The sequence below is a fragment of the Anastrepha obliqua genome, chromosome 4 (assembly GCF_027943255.1).
Source record: "Anastrepha obliqua isolate idAnaObli1 chromosome 4, idAnaObli1_1.0, whole genome shotgun sequence".
NCBI lineage: Eukaryota > Metazoa > Arthropoda > Insecta > Diptera > Tephritidae > Anastrepha > Anastrepha obliqua.
The window spans coordinates 67,136,314-67,162,888 of record NC_072895.1 but is presented as its reverse complement, the minus strand read 5'-3'; the positions used below and the strand labels follow the sequence as shown (position 1 = coordinate 67,162,888).

The following is a 26,575-nucleotide window of genomic DNA, read 5'->3' as shown; positions in this document are numbered from 1 at the left end:
CTTCTATCATTTTTCAGTGCAAGCAACTGGCATCTTTTACCCGGCGATATTCAATGAAATGTCAATTATTAGTTCATGCATTGGTATCGAAACCGTTATCGAACTAGTAATGGTGCGCACACTCATCAACGTATCGTGGTTCCTTTCTGCTGCCCGTAGATACACAAAATTGAGCAAATCTTTAGCCCGTAGAAAACAATTGCGTTCTTTAAGTTACATATTTACACAATACATCGGTTCGAGTGTGTTTGTGTTTCGTGGTATCGACACAATATTGCCATTGCTATTTTTGCTTACACACTTTTACGCACATCCGCGTTATCAGTTACAATTTTTCATTGTTTAATAAACCAAAGCCAAAAACCATGAAATGCAAATGGTTCATTTATCTACAATTACCATTATTCAATATTGTTCTTAAGTTATTTTAATAAAAATTAAAATTTTTCTAAATTTATTTCGTAAATGATTTCGAAATGCACTGTGTGGTGATAGAGCAATCAGCTGCCAGGTTTCTACGAAAACAATCCAAAATCCCACGTCAACGATCTACGATAGTACAGAACGGAACGGTGGTGAGACCTCATACATGGGGCTCTCATTAGTTTCATCGTATCAGCTAACACGGGCGTACGTTTACGTTGGTAAGCGTGAGCACCATAAGCCTCTGCATCAGTGGTGTAACAGGTAAAGAAAAAAAATTCTAGCCAAATTTATCATGGAAAAATTGCTAAATTAATTTAAAAAAAATTAATTTTGGATAATTAAATCAAAGTTTCTTAAATGAACGATATATTGTTTTATTAAAAATGTAAGCAAATCTTAAAATATTTTAAATAAAAAAAAATTGTTCCAATTTCTTCTAAAAATCACCAGGGGAAAAGTAAATAAAAATTTATATATGAACGTAACACAAATATTTTATTTAAAAAAGATATAAAAAATTGTTCCAATTTGTGTTGAAAATCATCTGTTTTGAACCTGTTGGAAAAGTAAATAAAAATCGATAAATGAAGGTTAAACAAATATTTTATTCAGAATGAAATTAAGTTAAATTTTTTTTAATGTCCTTAAATCCACAACTTTTCAATCTTATTATGGATAAAACTTTCTCAGAGGTAAGGCAATTAGCTGGATACAAAATGAACAATGAAAACATATCAATAATATAATATGTTACGCAGACGACGCTGTTTCGGTAGCTGATTGCGAAGCCTTTGCATCGCTCTGATATAACTTGCGAAAAATACAATATGGAAGTTTCAACTGAAAAAACGAAATCTTTAGTAATATCAAAAGAACCTAAAAGATGCAAGTTGGAGATTGACCGCCATATAACAGAACAAGTAATGCAATTTAAATATTTGGGTGTAGAAGTATCTAGCAATCGAGATATAATAACAGAGGTGCGAGTGACATGCGCAAACGGTGCACGGATATCAGGGTGCCTGCGAGAAATCGTGTGGAAAAATAAGTACATGAAAATGGAAAATAAAACATGAATCTATAAAACAATTGTAAGGCCGATATTGAATTATGGAGCAGAAGCTCATGCTAAAAACATGAAAACGAAACAACTGCTGCGGACTACTGAAATAGTACATGCCCTTAGGGTCATAGCTGGGAAAACTAGACTATACCATATAAGAAACAAGGAAATAAGAACACAGACAAGGGTGGCCGACATTGTAAAATTCATAAGAGCCAGAAGACGAGCATGGAACGAACACGTGACACGAGCCCCTAGCAATCGGTTGATAAAAATAGCTCGAGATGGGATACCAGAAGGAAGAAGGCGACCAGGAAGACCACCAAAACGATTGGGCAGAAAGTTGGATATCTACCTCAGCAGACCACAACAATGATATGAAATGTATGCATTATATTGTAAAGGAATGTAATATGTGTAATATCCTTAAATATTAAACTGTATATATATATATCAATGAATATATGTAAACTTTAATGTATAAATATGTATGTATCCCAATTGTTGTGTAAAGAAAAACAGGCAAAGCCTTTAATATGTAAAAGATAAAGAACAAAAGAAAAAAATTCGCTATAATTTGTGGTGAAAGTCATCCGTTTTTTCACAAATTGAAAAAGTAAATAATAAAAAAGAACTAGTACAATTTGTGCTGACAATCGTCAGATTTGGACCACTTCAAAAAGTTAATAAAAATTGATACATGAAGGTTACGCAAATGGTTCACTAAGAATGAAAATGCTACGAAAAAACCTTTTTTTCTATATTAAATTTTTTTTTTAAGAGAAAAAAATAAGTAGAAATAAACTAAAATTGACAAATGGAGGTTACAGAAATATTTGAGTAGGATTAAAAGCATTACACAAAAACTTTTTACAATCTAATTTTTTTAATAAATAAAACCTCTAGTCCACTTTGTGCTAAAAATCACCAGTTTTGGCTGAGGTGCAAAAGTAAATGAAAATTGGTAAATGAACGTTACAGAAATACTTAAATAAAAGTATTACAAAAAATTCTAATAATTCTATTCTATAATTCTAATAATTAAATTTTCAAGTTTTTAAATAAAAGAGGGAACAATTTTTTTATAAATTAAACAATTTTTTTTTTATTAATGGTGAATATCACCAGTTTTGGACCAGTTGAAAAAGTAAATAAAAATCTATTGTATATGGATATGTTTTCCAATAATTAATTCTTTTTTGTTTTTTTGAACAATTAGTCGAACCTCAGTCTAATTTTATGTTTAAAAATTTATTTATAATATTTTCGTTTCTGATCTGAAACTAAATGGAATAACCTTAAATACATATATATCATTAAATAATGTTATCTAAAATTATAATAATAATAAAAACCACAAGCATAATAGAAAAATATTTACTTCTCATTCAGCTCTAATTGCTGATTTTGCACCTGGAACAATTCCAGCCACTTTCGAACTAGGCTGACTTCATTTATCAAATACCAGTGAGGAAGAGGAATGTTGCTGAGTAGTTTTGTTTTTCACTATAGGGTGTACGCGTTGTTAGTAGCTGAAGATAATATTGGGGTAGCTGGGGCTGGGCTGTATAGGAATGCGCCAAAAAGTATGCACAGCTTCATTGTGCTCATCTGGTTCTTGTTTTTTTTTTCTCAATCGTTGTTTGCGCAGTCTACTGCAACTTCATCAGATAGTAGTGTGGCAGAAAACAGCAACAATAACAACAAATTCAGGCGTTGAAGACAATAAAAATAATAACATCCAAATACAAAACAAACAAAAAAAAAGTAGCTCGATGTGACCATAAAAGTGCAACTCAATTTGAACTTCGGCTGGCTGTGCACGTACTGAGAAGCAGGCAGGCAGCCAGGGAAAGAAATTGCAGTTTGGAGACGAAGGAAATGAAGCAACGGAAGCGTACTGGTCAGGCAAAGCAACCAGCAGCATAACAAAACAAAGCGCTGTAAAATTTCATGAAATGCCCCAACAGAACTGCTAAAAAAGGCTGCGAAGCAAGTCAAAACAAAAAAGTATAACTAAAAGGACAATAAATCCAAAGAGAGTGCAGTAGTTAGGAGGGGGAGGTGCAGCACTTGCAGTAGCAGCAGTTTTTCCATAAAATTTTAATTAAAAAAGGGGACACCACGTCGCATAGACACACACACATTGAGGCAGAAGAAGCGCGATAAAGGCACTCAAACTCAAGAATGCATAGAAAAAGGTGAGTGTGTGCGTATGCGCGTTTGTTAGTTGCCAAGGTGGCACTACATGAGTATGTTCATATGTATGGGCGCATGAATGATGATTGCTTTTTTGTTTGACTGCGTGTAAATATTTGCAGTTAGCCAAGCGTAGCAAGTCACAAAGTGGCCACTGTTGGAGTATGCGCGTGTGTGCATGCGCGAATATATGCCTTTTAAAATAAGTTGTTAACTCAGAGACATATGTATGTATGCATGTAGCTTGCACTAATGACTACCACATTCGCTGCCGTGGACACAACAGAGAGCCGTCCGCTCCTTGAACTTCTTTCCTCGAGCAAAGACTTTGTTCATCGGCACCAGCGCGCGTTTGGCGCTTTACCAGCAGTCCGAAGACAATTTTTTACCTCGAAACAAAAATTTGCCCCACCCGCTATACAACTAAAAATGCTAAATGTGAAAGCACAGAAAAATTTCAGTAAATTATGAAGGCGGACATGCAGAGGTCAAAGAAAATAAAGTAACGAGCTACCATCAAGGAAATCTAAGGAAACTTTCTCTACTCATTGCATATAAATACATGTGTAGTGGTTAATATAGTAAATTACATTTTTCAAGCTTGAAGCCGCAAGCCGCACACCCAGCAGTATTGTGCTTGGGCGAAGCATTTTGTCTTTTAAGCTGGAATGTGTGGTATTTACCCTATGATCAAAAAGTACTACAAAGGTAATGTGGACTGTTTTCTTCAATTGTCAAGGCGTAGTGCATTATGAGTACCCTGCATCGGGGCAGACAGTCAATAAAGAATATTATTTATTAGTTTTGAAGCCTTTGAGGGATGCTGTACGTCGCAAACGACCGGAAATGTGGGCAAACAATTCTTGGATTTTGCATGATGATAACGCGTCATCGCACCGAGCCCAAATTGTGCTGGATTATTTAACCAAACACCAAGTAAATACCCCGTGCGACTTCTTTTTGTTTCCCAAGTTGAAGTTACCACTTTGAGGAAGGAGATTTCAGTCGATAGAGGAGATCAGAGAGAATACGACGATCGCTTGGTCGGCTTACCAGGGGGGCATGGAGGACTGGTTTAAGCGTAGGCACATGTGTGTTGCTTCAGTCGGGTCATATTTTGAAGGAGATAAAATTAATTTGCCTGAAATTGAACTCTGTTTCGTTTTACTTAAACGTTCCCGGTACTGTCTGATCATAGGGTATTTCGATGCCTGAGAGCAGAAATAATTATAAAATAAATATTATTAAGCCCAAACCAAAAGCAATATTTCACACTCCAGATGTTTTTTCTACCAAAACAAAGAGATTTGGTTAAAAAAATTGTATTGTTTATTGAAGCTATTTTTGGCAATTAATGAAAGAGTAATTTTTCCTATTGAAGCGAAAATCATTGAAAAATATTGTAACTAGTGTTTTGAAATATGTGTTTTATATCATATGATTATATGTATATTATATAATATATTATATGATTTCCCCACCTAACCGAGATTTTTACTATAGATTTTGGTCCAAGATATTAATTCGTTTCGAGAATTTAATGAAAGATTCGACTTTCAGGTCCGAGAGTACTGAAAGATTGTCAATTGTTGGAGAGCCTAGAAGAGCGAGTCGACATCTGGCTAGACCGGGACAACTGCACAGCAAATGCCTGCTCGATACTTCCTCATCTTCGTCCTCGCAGTATCTGCACAGCTCGTTTTGAGGAACCCCGAGCCGACGTGCGTGAGTGCCCAAAAGGCAGTGGCCGGTGATAAGAGATATTATATGCCTTAGTTCGTGTTTCGAAAGACTTATAAGAGTTTTTGTCTGTTTCAGATTGTAGGATGGCCAGATTTGTCTGGTCGTAACGCAAGTAGTTTCCACTCGCCACCTCCGATCAGCAATGCTGTGAAATTCTCGATCAATGATCATTTTACATGTTGAGAGCGGAATGTGGATAGTGGGTAAGTTACTAACATTTGATTGCGCAGCTCCAGCTCTCGCGAGCTCATCAGTTACCTTCGAATCCACTGTGACCCGGTATCCAGATAACTTGGACAGAATTCTGAACACTTATCTCGTTAAGAGGACAGGATCGAACCACATCTGAGTGGGTATAAGAGGAGCTGAGTGCTCGAACGGCCGCTTGACTGTCAGTGAAAAAGCGGATATCCTCTAGTGATATTCTCTTTTCTAAGATAGTTTTCGCAGCATACCAGATAGCGCATACTTCCGCTTGGAATACACTACAGTAGTCGGGTAATCTAAATGATGGATTGATGTGAGCGGAATTGGAAAAGATTCCAAATCCCACTTTACCGTCTTGTTTTGAACCATCTGTAGGTATATATAATCAGAGGGCCATCGATTTCGGTAAGATTTGTCTTCCATTCTTCCCTGGTTGAGAGTGAACAGGAGAATAGCAAGGGTTGTGATGGAAGACTTACATGATAGTCTATGTCGGAAGAGATAACAGTGTTCCTGTGCAGTATGGCCGAATGGCCAAGATACTTTTTCCATTTCGATATGGCATTCATGCATGTCGCTGCGATCGCTTTGCCAGCCAGATTGATAGGGAACAAGTGAAGCAACGTATTTAGAGCCTTAGTAGGTTTTGTACTTAAGCATCCTGTTATCAGGAGGCAGGCTGTTCTTTGGGGCGTACCCCTTACTTTATATATATGTAATTATTTTTTATAGCACTTTTTGATGGCACACCACTTCTAAATATTTATGAAATTATCTCTAATTACACAATAATCTATATAACGCAGCATACCTTTGAAATGGAAACTATCAATAGTCCACCCTTTATTTTAAGAAAATATATCTAATAAAACAAAAATCATTAGAAAATGTTTGAAGTTCTTAATAGGATTTTTTTTAAATAGAAACTACCAATGACTCACCCTTTACTTTATGAAAATATATTCAAAGAAGCATAAATCATAGTAAAATATTGAAGGGAATATTTAGTAGCAATTCTTTAAAAATATAACCACCGATGGCCCACCTTTTTATAAAAATATATTTGCTTCAAATTACTAATCCTTTCCTTTTATCAATGCCAAACTATTGTGGAAAAGGAAAATGGAAATTTGTCTTTTATATAACAATAATAAAAAAATTGTTTGCTAACAGAAACAATACATATAGAAATACTATAAGAAATCAAGCTACCAAGGTATGAAAAATATTTTTGTATTTTACTTGCTTTAAAATCACACCTTATTATTGTTTTCCTAAGCATTTTATTCTTCCGAAAGATTTTGTTCAAACTAAATACAGTGACACTGAAAAAAGAAAGGGCATAACTGGGGCGAATACAAAAAGATAAAATGTATGAATGCGAGAAAAAAAATAAAGCGTGAATAAAAAACTCTTCTAAAAATATTCTTTCAAATATTTGCACATTTACATGTACTTATGTAATAAATGGCATATTTTCTCACATGCAATTTTAGGTTATTTATCCTCTTGCAGTTTTATATTTTCTGTTTTCTATTTTGAACAGCTGCAAGTGCCATGTGTTGTAAAATTTGCAATACAAGTCATAAATTTATGCAGCGAAGACCATTCATTTATGCAGAAAATTGTCCAACGACAAAGCGCACAAACTGGGATTTATGGAAATAGTAAAATTCAAGAAAAAATTGTTTAGAGTTTTTGCAATCAAAATGCAATTTTGTAATAGTGTTTACAAAAAAAAAAAAAAACACAAAACAGTTGTAACAATATTTTTATTGCATTTATATGCAGTAACTAAACTACCGACGCTGGTCACGAGCGTTACAAAAAAGTAGCGTCAGATGTGAATAAGATACAGATATGGTTGTTGCTGCAGCAAAAAGTGAACTGTGTTCAAGCTAGAACACCATTCAAGTAATTCAAATACCAACACCAAAATCACCTTAATCGAACGAGGGCTCGACTTATTTTTATGTGGATGCTTTTTGTCTTCTTTAACAGCGTCAGCAAAAAAAATTAGCAAAAATCAGTGGGATGTTTGAGACACTTAAAACTTGCATTTTATTAGAACAGAATTTGGCGGGCCATAAATCTGCGTACTCACAATTTTTCTAAAAATTCTGATTAAAAATTTTGAATTTTTTTTAGGAATTTGATCCTTAAATTTGCACACAATTTGAAACTTGGATTTGTATGGTTTTTGTAGGAGAAAAAATTATTAAAAAAAAAAATTATTAAAATTAAATTAGAAAGAAACAAATAGCCCCAAATTGTCAATAAAACTCTGAGCTATGGTTATTTAACTCAGAATATTTAAACTAAATATTTTAAAATTGCAAATAAATATAAATATCAAATTCCTCTTGTAGTATTTGAAATAAAAAGTTTGAAACGCTTTATTTATTTTATGATTTTCTATTACATAAATTCACTAAAAATAATATAATTTATTAAAATTTATCGTTTGCAGTGTTCTAGGGGGTTAAAGGTATGTACATACATATGAGCGAAATAAGTAGTTTGGAGCTTATTTCGCATTATTTTAACGATGGAATTATAGAATAAACTAGCCGATTTAGATCAATTCTTCTGTTTCAGCTAATATTCCCCTCCTAAACAATGGTATTATAGTAGAGAAGTGGGCGCAGCTCAATGATTTCCTTGATTTCCACGCTTTTTTCAATATTTTTGATAACTGGCCTGTGAGAGATGTCCTCAACTTAGCGTATATTACCAGAATGGAGTCCGTTCCGAAGATTGGTACCTGACTGCAGTCACTCCAATTTACAAAAACGGCAATAAGGGCGATATTGCAAATTGCAGACCAATTTTTAATTATCTGCTGCCTCAAAACTCTTTGAATGTATAGTCAAAGACAAGTTATATTTTAGCATAAAATATCTGACTAGAGATCTACGTTATCTAACTTATCGGTTTTTTTAAAGATAGCCACGCAGGCTTCCAGAGTGGATACCAGCTTAACGCGATCTACATGGACTTCTCTAAAGCCTTCGGTAAAATCTCCCCTACGATTTTAGTAACTAAATTGCCATTTCTTGATTTTCATTCGACTTTCCTGGATTGGTTTCGGTCCTTTTTAATAAAAAGGGACGGCACAGTAGTCGTCGATGTAGTAGTTCTTCGAAGCAGTGTGTTGCAACCACTGGTATACCTCGGGATAGTATTTTAAGACCTTTGTTATTTCTTTTGTTTATTAATGATATCTGTTCATGCTTTCCTTTTGTTTAATTTCTTCTGTAAGCTGACGATTTAAAAGTTTATGCTGGAATATGAAATTCTAGTGATTTTGCCGTCCTACAGTCTGAGCTGGATAATTCATTTTCCTGGTGCCTTATGAATCGTCTATTTCTTAATATTGAAAAAGGTCATAGAATCATAAATTTTCTAAGCTTTAAAAACACCTAACTACCTCTCATCATATTACTAATACATATTTGCTTCGCCTGTATTTAAAAAAACCTAAAAATTCAACTTACTACAATTGAGCTCTAATACCGCACACTTATAGATTTAAATTAATCATTAAAGTAATAAAAAAGTTCAAAATGGTCGGATCTTGTAAAACGCTAAAGAAATGTAGAGTGGTCGAGCTACTAGCAAAATTTATCGGATTTCAAAATGAAAAGTATCGAAGAAACTAAATGTTTTAATTACAGCAGTGAAAAGGAAGTACCTTCAGTCAACGCCAATTGCCTACTGGTACTGGTTGATTGCCGACACGCTACTTATGAAACACCGAAGCCACAAAATCCAACCAGCAAAAAATTGCAAAAATTATAAATATTTACCACAAAAAAGTGACGACCTATGTAATATTGCAATCCATTTGAAACACACATTACTCACATATAGGCATAAGTGTTTGCATAAACTACGAAAGGCTTCAAATCCTTAGCCACACCGCACTAGCCCACACACTCACACACCTGTGCTTTTTCTCATGCAAATGCACTACTCAAGCGGTAAGCACTTAACTCTAAAACCAGCCACTCAACAGTGACTTATTTGTCCAGCACTCAACAAAATGCGACGTCATCGCTGTAGAACAATCAGCGCGCTTGGGCAAATACATGCATGTGTATGTGCGTGTGTTGATACTCCGCATAATCCTGTTTTCTCAGCACTTCTCAATCGAAGCCTACTCAATAAGTACAACTACAAAACAGACAACAACAAAGGCAAAGTACGTCAACATGTGTCACTCCCGTGCTATTGTGTAGGTGTGCGTATGTTTTTTATTGTACGCTTATTGAACGCCATTAGGCATCTCCACAAGAGCTCCTACCAACCACTTGCCGCCATCTCCGCTAGTTCATTTCCATTTTAGTACAATTGTCGTTGTGCAAATGCAATTACGCGGCCATAATTGAGGTCTCAACCTGCGCACCATAGCCCCCCACCTCAATTCAACTCAACTCAACTGAACTCCTCTCCACTCCATTCAATTCACTCCAAATGGCTGGAGAGTTATCATTTTGGTGGCACGGCATGGGGTGGCTTGCTTGTTGTGCTTCGATTTTGCGCGAAACGGCTGCTACTGATTGTTATGTCTATGCGGTGCGGTGATGCAGTTGCAAGGCGGTGTCCACTTGCTGGCTAGCAACGTTTATATGATTGTTGTTGTTGTTGTAGCAATTGCAATGCCAGCAAAATTTGCAGCGTAATGAAGCGAAGAGCTTAAATGAGTTAAGTTGCCGTAGTTATTCAGCAGTGCTCGTGTGCTTCTCCTACGCCTTTGGCCGGTGCCACGGAATTCCTGCCACTGTGTGGTCCTTCATGTTGCTTTTACCTGGATTTTTTCGTATTCATGCGGTCCGGCTGTTAAACTTTTCTGCATTCTCACACTTCACTTGCTGTTACTATTGTTGTTTTACTTTTTTTGCTTAGCCTCGTAATGCTGTAATAAATTCGATTTGATCTCCCGTTCATCGTCTAGGCGCTCAACCATTTCCATTTCCATTTGCACGTGTGTTTTTTTTTCTTCACTCTTTTGCTTTTACTTTTCTGGATTTGGCTGGATTTTGTGGCAGCGTTGCAATTTCCTTTTATTGTTGTTATTTGCGCTATTGCTGCTATTCATGCAGTTGGTGGAAGGTGCAACATTTGCCCGGCTCTAATTGAGTTTTCGCATTTTTTCCGCATTTTCGCAGATTTTTTTATTTAAGCTATTGTGTTTCTTATTACATTTAGTTGTAGTTTTGTGTTTTTGCTTTTATTTCTGCAATTTCTGCTTTGTTTCACTTTTATTGTTGTAATTTGCAGTGATTTTTTGTTGTATTTTCCACTTCGTTGCACAAGTCAGGTATTTGCTGAAATTGTTGCACATGCGCCATCCGCTAACCACCAGGATAAACTGACACCCACACCAAAGGGCCTGGCAAACCACCAACGTCATTTGCGCGTTTAATCAATGAACTTTTTGGTAATCAACTCGATAATAAATTGCCGCCTCTGTCTGGACATGTAAAAAAATGTCAAAAAAACCTCATTAGTGTCTGCAAAGTTTAAGTTCTTATTAGGAAAACGTATGCAACTTTAATGCGGCATTCAAACAAATTTTAATATTATTTACAACAATAATTTTCACACATTAGTGGTACAGCGATTGAACTTATAAATGCGAAGGCTCCAACCAAAAGTTACTCATACGCACCGTCTAACACTTATTTATCACAGTTACTTGCCATTAGCAGCGCCATCGCAAATATGTCTGCAGTACTACAAATAGCCGACACTGCCAGTCCAATAAATTCAGCTCGCGCTTTTCGTTACATCTGGCTTAATTGGCGTCTGATTGGCATGGATCCGCCACTTCGACATCGCCGCCTCTACTTCATCTACTCAGCGTCCATTAATGTATTCTTGGGCATACTCTTGCCCGTCACAATGATCACTAAATTGTTTTTCATTGAAAATATGCCGCAACTTATTGGTCTACTTTATTTGGGTGTCACAATAACTATGGCCACTGCCAAACAATTCTCACTTTGGTTGCATCGCTCGAAGCTACTGCAAGTCAACTTTTATTTGACTAAATTGGACGCGCGCTGCAATAGTCATGCGGTTGATCGCCAACATTTACTCACAGCCATACGGATTTGTCATTTGTACTATGCCGCCTATATGTTTGTTTATGAGCTGAGTAGTAGCGGATTCGCATATATCGGGTTTTCTTTACGTCAGATGGTTTACGATGGTTGGTTTCCAAAATTCACTGCTGATCCAGAAAAGAATTTGACTTTAACACTGATTTATCAGAATTTCGCGGTTATGAGTTTTTTTGTGTTGCAAAATGTTAACAACGATATGTATTCACAGTGTTATCTAGCCGTAATGATTGGCCACCTACGTGCGTTGTCGGCGCGTATCAGTCGCATCGGTAAAGAAGGTGTACTGAGCGTGGAAGATAATATTGAAGAACTGAAGAATTGCATAGAGGACCATAAGAATTTGTTGGGGTAAGTTATTGAAAAATGTGAAGCAAATAAAATTTAGTGTTAAATATTCCCTGTGGAAAGATTGAAAGGGAAAGCAAAGGCCCAAAATGATTTTGAAAGTCTAGTGGAGACTAGTCATACGTAGTATTCATTGCTTCGCTTCAATTTTTGTTGGTGAATAACTCGAAATCGAAATTTACATTTAAATGTTGGCTTTTTCACATGTGAACAATACAAAGAAGTTGAGCCTTTAAAGCTTTTAACATTATCAACTCAAAAATGCTCACATTTTTATGAAGAAACTTAACAAATGGCACGTCCCATCTGTCCTAACTTTTGAATTTCAGATTTTGTTGCTACTGAGTGATTTTGTGGACAAATGCTGAATACATTTCATTGTTCTAAAAACTTAAAAGTTGAGACTCTAAATTAGTTTTTAAAGAACTTGTAATTATCTTTTTTTATTTGAAAGTTGACAGAAATAAATTTATTTAGCTCCTCCTCCTATTTGTGGCATCGTGACAACATTTCCACAAATGGAAGGACTCCGAAAGGCAGATATTTTTATGAGGAGCTTTTTCATCATACGCCGATAGCACTGCATCTCAAACGCCTCTAATTTGTTGATACTCGTTACTTTTAGAAATGATTCCATATTGTTTCAATATTCATACGTTCCATGTTGTTGCTTTGATAAGTCAATTTCGCAATATTTTCGGGTTTGACTTCCCTAATAGCAGCGTTAATATCTTGATCCTGAAGAGGTTGAAGCGTCTCGCTGTGATTTTGTTCACGCTTTTTTGTATGCGACAGTCTTATTTTAATTTTGGCAGTTAATAAATTGTGGTCGGATAGTACATCAGTACCTGGGTATGTAAAAACTTTTGCAACTGATGATTGTGCACTTTAATTAATAAAAATGTAATTTATTTGATTTCTTACGATATTATCTTTATCATTATCGTTATCGTAAGGAAATTTTTCGTGCATAAATACATCTTCTTGGTGAGCTAACCCATGTGACATTTATCTTTAAGTTTTCTTCTTGACAGAATTTTATGAAACAAATTGTATCACCTCTTTCGTTTTTCTGCCCTCTTATCAAAGGATACTACAATGCCTTCAACCCTTTCATTGCCAACTTTAGCATTAAGGTCACCCATTATTAAAGTCATTTCATGGGCCTTAGCTAATTCCATCAACTTTTTCAGTTCGTCAATAAAATTTTCTATTTCTGCATCTAATTTTTTCGATGAAAATATGACTTTCACTCATATTTGTTCTAATTTATTCAACCTGCAATTTTTGTACTGAGTTGGTTAAATAGTGGATTTTCTTCTTGCCTTCCGTTTCACTGTTTAAGTGCCGTTCCATGAGAAACCTAAACACTTCTAAATTGAGAGATGCTGCCACTTTTTATGCATATCTACACACAACCAACTGCTATCAATCAAAAATCTCTATGTTTATTGTCCTAGGGGAGACTCCTCAGTAAAAAGTCCTAAGAAAAGACAGAGGAAAAAAGTGGGACTGGATGCTTATTTAAAGGAGTCATCAATTTGCTTTCTCATTGCCAGTTGTGGTGTAAGTTCAACCGTCATGACCGTCTTTCCCACTATGGTCATCCTTTACCTGTCAATATGTCTGAACTTATTCGCGGCTAACCTCTATATCTAAAAGCCGTTCACTATTCTATGACGCACCCGGCGCATTGTAGCTAGCGACGCAGAACTCCCTTAATGCGAATTGAATTTGGAACTCAAAATCTATCAATAATAAATTTTGCTGGTGATGTTTTTATGCCCTATAATTTGAAGTTATAAGATCATATTTTTATTAAAGCAGCAAAAAATACTAATATATAAGGATGAATAAATTTGTTACTGGCGAAACACACTTTTGAGTTTTCGGCTACATCAATCCGTCAACATGGCTTGGTTCGCAATGCCCGAAGGCTGATGAAATTTTTTAGAAAACTCTTTTGACTCGCCAATATTAGATTTTCAGATGATATTTTGCTGTTTAAATGTATAAATTACCACCAAAAAATATTTTAATAATATAATAAGAGGACCTACTCGGAGGACTCTATTTTGTGAAGTAGTATATATACTGTGGGCAAAAAGTAAGGTGAATTTGGTTATAAAATGAAAAATCTTTATTTATTCTTGTAAATCAATTTCATCCCCTTCAAAATAATTCCCTCTCGATGAAATACACTTATGCCAACGATTTTTCCATTCCCCGAAACATGCCAAATAGTCCACTTCCGGTATAGTCATCAGCACCTTCTTCGACTCAGCTTTTATCTCCTCAATCAACTCGAAACGCGTTCCCTGGAGTGGTCTCTTGAGTTTTGGGAATAGCCAGAAGTCACGCGGAGTCAAATCAGGCGAATACGGTGGTTGCGGAACGATATGCCTGGAATTTTTGGCAAAATGGTCACGAAGAACGAGGGCAGTGTGAGACGGTGCATTATCGTGATGCAAAAACCAAGAGTTGTTCGCCCATAATTCTGGTCTTTTTAGACGAATTGCTTCACGTAAACGACGCATAACGCTCAAATAATATTCCTTATTACGAGTAACATTTTGGCCAGGTGGAAGGAATTCATAGTGCACCACACCACGAAAATCGAAAAAAACTGTCATCATGACCTTTATTTTTGAACGACTTTGACATGCCTTTTTCAGTCTGGCCTCGCCTTTAGCACGATATTCGCTTGATTGGTCGGTTGTTTCAGGGTCGTAAGCATAAATCTAAGTCTCATCTCCCGTAATCATGCATTTGAGCTTGTCCTGATAGTCTGAAAGCATTGTTTCACACACATCAACGCGACGACTTTTTTCCAAGAAATTGAGAGTTTTCGGTACCAAACAAGATTTGACTTTTCGTAGGCCCAAATGGTATTTCAAAATGGTTTTCACAGATCCTTCTGATATTCCGATTATATCAGTAAGGTCTTTAACAGTCAACCGACGATTTTTGAGCACTAACTCCTTCACTTTATTGACGTGTTGGTCATCTGTTGACGTCGATGGTCATCCGGAGCGCTCCAAGTCATCAACACATTCTCGACCCTCTTTGAAGTCTTTGTACCACTTATAAACATTTTTCTGCGACATGGTCGAATCACGAAATGCCTTCTGCATGCTAAACGTTTCCGCAGCCGAAATTTCATTCCGCAAACAAAATTTGATGGCACTTCTCTGCTCAATCAAATCATACATTGTAAAAATCGAAAAATGCACTCTTGGTCGTTTGGTAAACACAAGCGTAAATATATTACTGATAATGACATTCACATGAAAGTTGGCCCAGATGTTATTAACAGTGCTGCCAACTCATGAAAAAAATAATTGGAGCGAAATTTTAGTCCCGCGAAGTTTGACAAATAAGTTCACCTTACTTTTGCCCACATAATTGGCGCGCACACCCTTTTTGTGTGTTTGGCCGAGCTCCTCCTCCTATTTGTGGTGTGCGTCTTGATGTTGTTCCACAAATGGAAAAGTGAAGTAGTATACCCTCATAAAGTTCATGTTCAACAATACAAAATCATTTTAATCAAAAATATTATAAAATCTGAAATAAGGAGTATGAGCTATCATTCAAAGCAAAAACAGTTGTACATTTATATTCATTGATTTCATAAGGTAAAAAAGAATCAAATTTACGTGCACCGGTGATTGTTTTTTTTTTTTATTAAATGATAATGCATACTGCTGGGCTACACCTTTAAGAAGGACTAAAGAATTACTATAAAAAACAAATCCCTCTGCGCATATTACACTGTGGTACAAAAACAAAAGTTGCAAAAAAACTTTGGATCGGACATGGTGATGGTTGTAGCTTATGAAAAACTGAAAAGAATGGTATGTATTAAATTTTGAATACACCCTCAAAATCTCGTTTTAGAGCCAAAAAACCGTTTTTAGGCATATTCATGTACAAAATACATCGTATCTATGTCATTTTTTGACGAAATTAATTTTTTTTTTTCATTTTCCAGCTAAAAGTTTAACCTTTCCAACCGTGAAAGAATTTTTTTATTATCTTTTGAATTCATGGAGATAGAGACCAAAAACTTTCAAAAAATTTGATTTTTTTACTTATTTTTCAACTTTGAGACTAGTTGGTAGCTTTAATTTTATATAAAATATCTATTTTCTCTTACTACATCAAAAGTGTATTTAATTTTGCTTTTAATGACCCCTAATTCAAAAGAATTCGTTAGAAATTATCCAAGGAATTGCGTTTATAAGATTATAGTCACTTTACTAGTTTTACAAGTAATGTGATATTTTTTCTATTCTTACTTCCTCGTATTTTTTTTTTTTTTGCATTTTATGCACTTTTCTATACTTTTTGCACAAAATTATCAGTGTGTAGAGTTTAATAATATGTTTATCTGATACTATAGAATAATAATAAATTTTCCCTCAATCTTATTGAGCGAAATGCATTGAGGGCATCTCTGTTTTTTCATACTTATTCGGTGCTCGACTATCCCACTCACAAAAATAGTATAGAATTTTGGTATATCCATCTTGCATGCCGAACAAAATTGTTAAAACTTTTAAATCTGCAACAATTCGCCACTTATGCTCATTATATTTTATCATTTGAAGTATTTTCTCCATTGTAGCATAGGACTCCTTCATCAATCAATAAAACGGAACTGTCATGTCGTTTATGTGCTAAAGATACAAAAAACGTGTGATCATAAATGATTTGCGAAAATCGAAATAGCTTTTGCTACATTTGCGGCTGGTTTATAGATAAGAAGCATCGTTTAAAATTTGAAAACAATAAAGCAATGGTTCTAGTGTATAATGAAATTTTTAACCGCGCATACGTAACTAGTAAATGGTATGAACCAGAGTGTATTTGTGTAGCTTGTTCTTCAAAATTAAAACTAGCAAAATCAAAAAAGAATAACAATCATCTACAACTTTTGAGTCCAATGATATGGAAAAATCAAACTTATCATATATTTATTATTATTCTATAGTATCAGATAAACATATTATTAAACTCTACACACTGATAATTTTGTGGAAAAAGTATAGAAAAGTGCATAAAATGCAAAAAAAAAAATACGAGAAAGTAAGAATAGAAAAAATATCACATTACTTGTAAAACTAGTAAAGTGACTATAATCTTATAAACGCAATTCCTTGGATAATTTCTAACGAATTCTTTTGAATTAGGGGTCATTAAAAGCAAAATTAAATACACTTTTGATGTAGTAAGAGAAAATAGATGTTTTATATAAAATTAAAGCTACCAACTAGTCTCAAAGTTGAAAAATAAGTAAAAAAATCAAATTTTTTGAAAGTTTTTGGTCTCTATCTCCATTAATTCAAAAGATAATAAAAAAATTCTTTCACGGTTGGAAAGGTTAAACTTTTAGCTGGAAATTGAAAAAAAAATTTTTAATTTCGTCAAAAAATGACAAAGATACGACGTATTTTGTACATGAATATGCCTAAAAACGGGTTTTTGGCTCTAAAACGAGATTTTGAGGGTGTATTCAAAATTTAATACATACCATTCTTTTCAGTTTTTCATAAGCTACAACCCTCACCATGTCCGATCCAAAGTTTTTTTGCAACTTTTTTTTTTGTACCACAGTGTTATCGCTCCAAGTTGGAATATGTCTAATTGTGTTCGTATACTGAGAAAATTCAACAATTTTCATCAATATTTCACCATTTTTAGTGTGCAGCTTTTTAGCCCATTTATTTTCGGCGAAATTTTAACAAAGCGCGCCAGTCGTTTCTTTCTCGAGCTAGCCGGTGCCAGTGGAAACACGAAGCCAAGTCCTTCTCCACCTGATCTTTCCAACGCAGAGGAGGCCTTCCTCTTCCTCTGTTACCACCAGCTGGTACCGCATCGAGTACTTTCAAAGCCGGAGTGTTGGCATCCATTCGGACGACATGACCCAGCCAACGTAGCCGCTGGATCTTTATTCGCTGCGTTATGTCTTTGTCGTCGTAAAGCCCATACAGCTCAGCGTTCCATCGCCTCCAATACTCGCCGTCACCAAAGTGCAAAGGTCCAAAAATCTTCCACATAATCTTTCTCTCAAACACTCCAATTGAGATTGGATTTCAAGCACCTTATTATACCATAATTCAATGGGGTATGAAACTGCGTATTCAAAAGTTCTTATCAGGAAGTATGCAATTTTGAAGAAAATTTTTTATTGTAAATTTTGCACAAAGTTCGAAGCTTTAAATTACAGTATGTCTAATACAAACGTAACCGCCAAAACTTAGAAACTATTAGATTAAACCAATTCAATTCAACTTCGGCTTCGATGCTTGGGATCGTTGTCTTCTTGTAAAATCTTCGGTAGGCTAGTTTTCCAAGTATCCTTGGAGCTGACGGTAATAATGCTTTTTGGTAAATTTTATTCCTCAAACCTTTACTACTACTGACGTATTCAACTATTCGCGCAAAGGGAAGATTCAACGAATATTACGTTTGCCCAATTCCGTTCTGAGTTTTCCTTAGCCCATGCACGTCGTTTTTCAATGTGCAATAATGAGAGCGGCAGTATTTTCCATGTGATTTGGAATTTGAGGTATTCCGCAAACATCCTCGAATCTTATCTTTCGACACACCAACACGACGTTTTCTTAAAACTGCTTCAGCTTCACGCAACGGTAAGTTCGCCCTGGTTACTAACAAACCGATGATCTTCTGGTCTTCCTTTGGAGAGATGCTTTTTTAGACCGTCGACGTTTTTAACTTGGGTGTACCGTACCACCGATTTATTTGTGAACGACTTCGACTTCTTCAAATTTTTTGGTGCTGTTGCACGTGATAAGTTTGGACCTTTAAGGTGCTTACATGGGAACGGAGCTACAAATCGCCTTTCATACGTGGAACTCACTTTGTAATTTGTAATGTACAGTTTCTAAATTTCGGAGAAAACTAACAAATTACACAACGCGAAAAAGGATAGACGGTTTCAAGTTTATTAAGTTTTAATTTTGCCGTTCATGCTTTTATTAGAGAGATATATGTATTTTATTATTATATTATATTGGTTTGCGTTGAAATGTAAACTATATTTTTCAAAAAATTAAATACGCAATTAATAAATAGTCAAAACTTTTCAATATGTCGCGCTGCTGTTATTGTGAGCACAGCACAGTTATGTAACGAAGCTCGTACATCAGAACTATTGCTCAGAGCACGCTTTATTCAAATTGAACAGAAAAAATTATCAAGAAACGAAAGTGCGGAATATTGAATGTATGTTGAAAAAATATTACACAGAATAAAAATGTTGAATACAAAATACAAATAAACAAAAATACAAAAATGATTTATAGATGGCGCAAAAAACTCGCAGACGAAATTGCTTCGCACTGTTGCATTTGTCCAACAAGAACACTAACAATTTTAAATCAATAATACCAACTTAGAAATCTCCACTAATATTGTGCTTCTCACCGTTTGCAGTCTATTAAATACTTTCATTTAAGTCAGAAAATTTTATCTTAGCTTTTCCTTAGGCTATAAAATTCAATTTACAAACTGCTCAAAATTCCAGTGTTAAAAATTGTAATTTGCTTCTTCTGTTTTTTGTTTTTTTTGTTGCTTAAGTTTTGACTTTATGCAGCCACACCAACAACGATTTGCTAAATTCTGTCATGGCTATAATACATTGGTTATGAGTGAATTAGCATTTGCTCGCAGAACAGCGTTGAGTCGATAACACGAATCACTACAGCAAATTCTAAGGAGCATTTTGGTATTTATTGAAAATTCCAGCGACCAAACTATGCGCCAAGTTGTGAGGTTGCCTGGGGCAAAGTAACTTGCAATAAAGCAGTGCACCTTAGATTTAGCAATAAATACAATAAAAAAGAAACTTTTCAAAAGCAGCAAAAACACGAACATAAATATGTAGTAGGAATCATCACAGAACCAAAGGGGGCACCAACAAATACGCTAACGGCTGAAATTGTTGCAGGTGTGGCGGCCGCACAGACAAACAGCCAAAAATGCCACGCTAGCACATGCAACAGCAACAGCATACTTACGACTATTGATGACTAGCTAGTAGCTGCCTCCATCAGCAGGCGCTGCGGTTGCATGTTGCAAATACGCTCGCTTGCGGCAGGTTGCACAAGTCTCTGGCGAAATAACACAAACTTTTGGCTGCAAAGCTACTTAGCGTATCATCAACATTAACATTTAAATCAGGTACTCACAAAACTTTTAACAGCACTTTTAAGCGCATTTCAGTCCATTTTAGCACGTTGTAGCAGCCACAGCACTCCAGCAACAACACCGCGAATAACACCAGCCAACAACGGCCACCTTCCATCAGCAAAAATAATGTTTGCAAAGTTTCAAATATTTGTAGCGCTCGCTGGTAGCAACTTGGTCACTGTTAGTGCAACTAAACTTGTCTAGCCTCGGCGCCCGCAGGTATGCAAGACAATTTCCTAACACCCTAAGACCGCTAAACACTCAGGTGCTGAAGCGCGTATTCGGCGTTGCGTGTCAGCGACGCAATGGTTACATGCGAAAGTCAGGCGCACAAAAAAGCACACACATATAAAAATTTATTCACAGCAACACACACACATACACACTATTAGCCAGGAGCAATTATGTTGTTTACAATTACAGGGTGTGCGATACCCTTTACTGGCTTTTTCACACATTTTACTTTCCATTAAAATCTTTCCAACAAATATGTATGTATACTTCACTTTACAGTTACTTCGCTTGCATACGTCCGGTCATATCACGCACCATTTTCATGCAATTCTGCATCACCGCCTTCGTGCTCTGCCTCACCGCCGTCAATTACGTGGCCTTTGAGCGCGATGCTGCGCAAATGCTCATCGCTGCCACCTATATTTTCGCTGTGCTGATTGAGGCGCTACCCTGCTGCTGGTATGTGAATGCGCTGATGGAGGAGTGCAGCCAACTGACCACGGCTATGTACGATTGCCAATGGTATGAGCAGAATAAGGAATTCCGTAAAATGCTGATATTTTTTATGCTGCGCTCACAACGTACAAATATCCTAATGGCTGAAAATTTGGTGCCGATCACGCTGCAGACTTTCCTGAATGTAAGTTTTTTGTGGTGGGAGTAATGTAAATAAATTTAATGACATTTTTCTCCTTTTATTTGTTTTGCAGATCATAAAATTTTCTTTCTCGATGTTTACAATTTTGAAGGGGTAAATTTTTAGAAGGATCACTTTTGTAAAGAACTGTAAAGTGCAATTGAAGGCATCCCTATGACCTAAAATAAAAAAAATTCTAGATATTATAGTTTATGTGAAAATTGATTAAAAAATGTAACTAAAAACATGGCTAAAAAGTTAAACAATCAAATTGGAAACAAATATTTGTGCACATAATTTTCAAAGTGATTCAAAGTTTCCGGACCGTCTTATCTCTCGAAGAGGTGATCACAATTGGCCACCGAGATCTTGTGATTTAACACCTTGTAACTTTTTTCTTTTGGAACACGTGAAAGAGAAGTCCTACGTCAACAGTCCAGGGTCGATTCAAGACCTCAAAGATGGAACTCGTGAGGCTATCGAGGGCATAGGACGGCCACTTTGCAATTCGGTTGTGGAAAATTTCATGAGCATACTTATGCTTTTCTATAGTTATGTAAAGAATTATATTTTATCAGATAAGAACTAAAAAAAAGATATTCCAGGAATAGGTTACCTCATTTGCAACGGCATAGTAATCATACCACAGAGCACATGTCGTTCTTTTATCACTCTTTTTACGTATTTCAAAAGAAATATATATTTCCTAAGGCTCCAGGGTGGAAAACAAATCGAAATATAAATATAATATATTTTCGTGAACTTTTGCTCCCACCCAGTTTCTCTTATAACTAAATCCATTCACAAAATTCTAAAAGGTGTTTCTGTGCCCACTTTTGCTTTGCCAAACCTAGTAATTATCACCAAAGTTAATAGTCAGTGTGTTGGGGATTTTCACAGGAGGCCTAAAATTTAAAAAGTTCTTGTTTGTTGTTAATGTCTATGTGCTAATTACTTACACTTTTGTAATCTAAAATTTTCATTAGAAAATTACATATTTTAATTATATAGCACAGTTCTTCCTAAAAGGGTGTTTCAGTATAAGGCAAATATTGAGCGGAAATAAAAGAATAAAATGGAAGTAAAATATTGTAGAGGTGTCACTGAATATTTTAAACTGATTTCATGTACGCATTAAAGTTTGTGTAAAGCAATAAAAATGTCGCTCATGGATAATCAGAAGAATTTCTTTGTTGTTATTGAATCTAATCGATTAATGGAAACTATGCAGATGCAGACCCAATCCCAATCCTACAGATAAGCCCGTTCGTGGTACCGCTGTGCGTGTAGTGCCACATTTGTGCAATTTATTCATGTGTTGTTTGTGCAGTTTATTCTTCCTCTTGTTTTTTCGATTACCTCTCTGATGGGTGCAATCTTTTGTTATACCATTTTTGAATTTGGCATCAGTTGGTGTTTAGTGTGGTGCCTGCAGTTCAAAATAGAGAAATTTCGTGATTTGCGTCATAGAGACAGTTTTTGAATACAAGTTTGACTCTCACCACAGTCGCCACCACTCAGCACTCGCGCTCAATCTAGCCCTCGAAATAGAGCGACCGAATGATAGATTGCAAATGGTAAGGATTTGTTTTTGTATAATAATAATTATTTCATTATTTATTTCATTTAGACTATTTTGTTTCATCCAAGGAACATAAATGTCTAGAAACTGAACTGCTGATCCGTTCCACTAACAAAACTTGAGTGTAAGAAAAAATTTCACCACATAAAAAAATAATTATTTATAAACTGCTTCTAAGTGATTTATTTTCTGCTTCTAAGAGACTTTATTTCATATTTTTCATTTAGTTTTAATTCACCTCGTTAATTTTTTTATTGTATTATAAAAAGAGGGGTTTTTTAAGCTATCCACCAATTTACAAGACTACGCAGAATTAACAATCAGTTTTGTTTGTGCGTAACTGTTTTACTAAATAAAAACACAAGAAATGATTTTGAGTGATGGGAATTTTATTTTGACCGTCTATTTTACATGTATCAAAAATGATTGAACTGTGGCCATTTGCAAAAGTTATACATCTTCTGATAGGGTTATTAATTTTGTGCCCCCTTATACATATTACATATTTCATTTCCTATATTTCATCACTTAGTTTAACTTTCATTTATCCCCCCCTTTAATAAAACTCATTTGATCCCTTCAGTTCACCTCATTTTAATTTATTTTACAGAATTTTTTCTTTTTTAATATTCTTATTTTATTTAATTTGTGCTTTTTTTTATTTCCTATGTTTTATGTTTTTATATTACTTCTTTTATTATTACTTTAAATTTAAAAACTGTTCCTGTTTTTAATAAATTTATTTTTCCTCCTTCGTTTAATTTATATAATTTTTTAATTTATTCATATTTTTTGTTTTTTTATTATTTTATTCATTTTTTCATTTTTATTTTATTTTACTGCTCAACACTATTACACCCCTTCGGCATTTCCCTGAAATTCAAATAGATTCTTTGCAAGAGGCGTCCGCCATTATTTTTAATTATATAATTCCTTCTAATTACTCTAAATATTTATGATTCAACCCTTTAATTAAACGTTGACTTTTGACGTTCTGTTAGTACCTGTTAGTTGATCGGAAGTTATAAATAAGTCAAAACTTCCTCCAAGTGGACAATATAGTAAAAAGTGAAATGCGCATTGGAAAAGATTCAACCTCATTACCGACAACCAATCCATTGGACACTCATGATGCATTGCGTTACATTTGGCTGACCTGGCGCTTAACGGGAATACATCCAGTCGACACACACTACCGTATCTATTGGACATATTCACTGTTACTGTTCTGCGCATTGGTGCTCTTTACCGGACTTTATCTTGGAACCTTTGCCATACAAAAAAATTTTACCGAAGTGTTGGAAAGCTTCAGCCTGTTAATTCCACTAATCTATACCTTCTCAAAACAGGGCATCATTTGTTATCACATTCGCGGTGATTTACCAAAGGCGGCATCGCATTTGCATGCGTTGGACAGGCGGGCCGAGCAGTATCCGGAGGATTGTGCCTATCTAAACCGAAAAGTACGTCAATGTCATAACATCTGCATTGCAACGCTAACGGGCATTACGATTTGTTTGGTGCTTTATGCGTTGGTGGGAATAGTCCAGCACGAATTGCCCTATCAAGGTTGGATGCCTTTCGATTGGCAACACTCCATGGGATTTTATGCATTGGCCTGTGCTTTCCAGATTTTCTGTCTGTGTATAACAACAACTACCACTATATGTAATGATATATATTCGGTGGTATATTTGTTGCTTTTGGTGGCTCATTTACGCATCTTAAATGATCGCATTGGGCGGCTAGGAAGCGCCTGTGAATTCGAGTACGAGTATACGAACGAGAGCCACAAAGAAATGGAAAATTATCAACAGCTTGCGGACTGCGTGCAAGATCACAAGGAGTGCATGAGGTGAGCTTCACTTAAGATCATTTACATATTTGCATACTGATATGTTTCATGTTAGACTATTCCTTATCAATCTTCTTCCAGCTTCTACAATTGCATACGGCCTGCCATTGCGGCAACCATGTTCATTCAATTTCTCAGCACTGCTTTTGCGCTCTGTACATCTGCTGCTGCTTTCGTGAGCGAAGATTTTAGTTTGTTACAGTTGATGAAATTTTTTCTTTATTTTGTATTTGTACTATTTGAAATTGCTCCATGCTGTTTGTTTATGGACGAAGCTCTAGCTGAAATGCATAAATTGACTAATTCACTGTTTTCATGTCGTTGGTATGAGCAGGATCACAAATTTCGTCGTTCTCTGATTATTTTCATGCAACGCTCACAGGTAGCGGATAAAATATTGGCTGGAAATATTGTACCGGTATCATTGGATACATTTGTTAAGGTGAGTTCCAGGCTGGACCATATACATTTCAGAAAATAATTATGTACGAATGGGCGTTGCTTTTTTTCAGATTATAAAATTTGCCTTTTCTTTGTTTACACTACTCAACCAACTCAAGTAATAAACTAACAACACAAATGGATGGTGTTTCCAAGAATTCCTTTTTATTTGATAATTGGAAAAATAAAACAAACTATTGAAAAGTGTTTAATTTAATAAAGAACAGCTTATTTATTTCAATTATTTCAATGGATGCTTTAAGTTTTAAAACTATCAAGGGTAAAATTTAAAAATAATAATAATGATGGAATTAGTATAAACAATTTTCTCTTTCAGTATGGAGGAAAATTTCTTTATTAGACTCAAAAGTATATCCTTTAAGAAGATCAACTTTCACTCCTATATCCAGGCGGCAATCGGATTTTAGGCTCACTGTTTGAGCGCCCAAAAATACTTGGGAAGCGACTAACTTTTCTTTCGGCCGCAACCGAATACTTTGCTATTTGGCTTATATGAGTAACAAACGACAGAAACCTATATGCGACTTCGTCTAGGAAAAGGTGGTTAACCACCATAATAAGCATTTAATGAAAGATGCGTCTAGAGTCTAATTACTCTTTAATATTTAGATCTAACTGATTTAAACTAAAATGTTACAATGATTTGAAGGCTTTGAGCCCAAAAAATAAAGATACGAAATACTTGAATTTAAGCGAAAACGACGAACTTTACTTTTGTCTCAAGACAACTCATATTTTCATTCGAATTTTCTTTTTTAATGTTTTTCAACAATTGGATAGCGATGATGGCATTGCACTTAAACTATAAAAAAAACCATCAAAAACTCACAATTGATTTTTTGGTCGCAAAACCATCTTTTGCCTGAAGCGGTTACATATGCGAGAGGGGTGGGAATTAGGGAGCCCATGATGTAGTTGCCTCTCTGCGGTCGCTTCTTGAATAAGACGGCCAAGCACCAGTTTAGCGGACGCGGTATGAGAACATTTTTGAGAAATGGTACATCTTAGGTATGTGAGATTGCGATTTTTGTCTACCACGAGAGGATTAAAGGCAATGGAAGGTAGTTCTTTGGCTAACAAAGCTGCAGAGACAGGTTTAATGGCAGTGTCTCAGTCGTATGGTTTCAATGGAAATGTTTAAGACAAGATTCAACTGCACTTGGAATCTCTTCTGCGGTAGACAAATGGAAAATTATGAAGGGGGACAGCTCAGCCGGCCTGGTTTCGCGACGCTTACATTCAAACATCTTCTCTCTTACTTTTTATATAAGCTCGTGGTCACATCAGGGCTGTATAAAAGGTGCCTGAAATACTGTCTGGTCTTGAATACTTTGAAATAGAATTTGTTCTATATATTAGTGCAATCTGAATCTTTCTCGCTCACTGACCATCTGGTTTAACGGCATTAGATAGGAAGCTTCATGTAAACGCTTGTGCGTTTGTATTGAAAACCTGTATGAAAATTTTGATGCCATCG

The 26,575-nt window shown here is 35.5% G+C and overlaps 2 protein-coding genes across 2 annotated transcripts; both read left to right on the top strand.

Annotated features, from left to right (window-relative positions):
* The first annotated feature begins 11,458 nt into the window (after positions 1-11,458).
* LOC129244202 (odorant receptor 7a-like) lies at positions 11,459-21,317 on the top strand. Its single transcript, XM_054881815.1, has 3 exons — positions 11,459-12,117; positions 20,842-21,202; positions 21,273-21,317. Exons 1-3 carry the CDS (start codon positions 11,459-11,461, stop codon positions 21,315-21,317), a joined length of 1,065 nt encoding a protein of 354 aa, XP_054737790.1.
* Positions 21,318-23,854: 2,537 nt separating this feature from the next.
* Positions 23,855-25,199, top strand: LOC129244201 (odorant receptor 2a-like). The gene is made up of 3 exons (XM_054881814.1): positions 23,855-24,636; positions 24,718-25,078; positions 25,149-25,199. The coding sequence occupies exons 1-3, from the start codon at positions 23,855-23,857 to the stop codon at positions 25,197-25,199; spliced, it is 1,194 nt and encodes a 397-aa protein (XP_054737789.1).
* The last annotated feature ends 1,376 nt before the right edge of the window (positions 25,200-26,575 follow it).

Bases quoted from the DNA above. Each gene is read 5' to 3' on its own strand.
- LOC129244202 (XM_054881815.1), top strand. From the start codon at position 11,459: ATGGATCCGCCACTTCGACATCGCCGCCTCTACTTCATCTACTCAGCG. The intron at 12,118-20,841 runs GTAAGTTATTGA...TTCACTTTACAG, and splicing joins GACCATAAGAATTTGTTGGG to TTACTTCGCTTGCATACGTC. The intron at 21,203-21,272 runs GTAAGTTTTTTG...TTTGTTTTGCAG, and splicing joins CGCTGCAGACTTTCCTGAAT to ATCATAAAATTTTCTTTCTC.
- LOC129244201 (XM_054881814.1), top strand. From the start codon at position 23,855: ATGCGCATTGGAAAAGATTCAACCTCATTACCGACAACCAATCCATTG. The intron at 24,637-24,717 runs GTGAGCTTCACT...ATCTTCTTCCAG, and splicing joins GATCACAAGGAGTGCATGAG to CTTCTACAATTGCATACGGC. The intron at 25,079-25,148 runs GTGAGTTCCAGG...GCTTTTTTTCAG, and splicing joins CATTGGATACATTTGTTAAG to ATTATAAAATTTGCCTTTTC.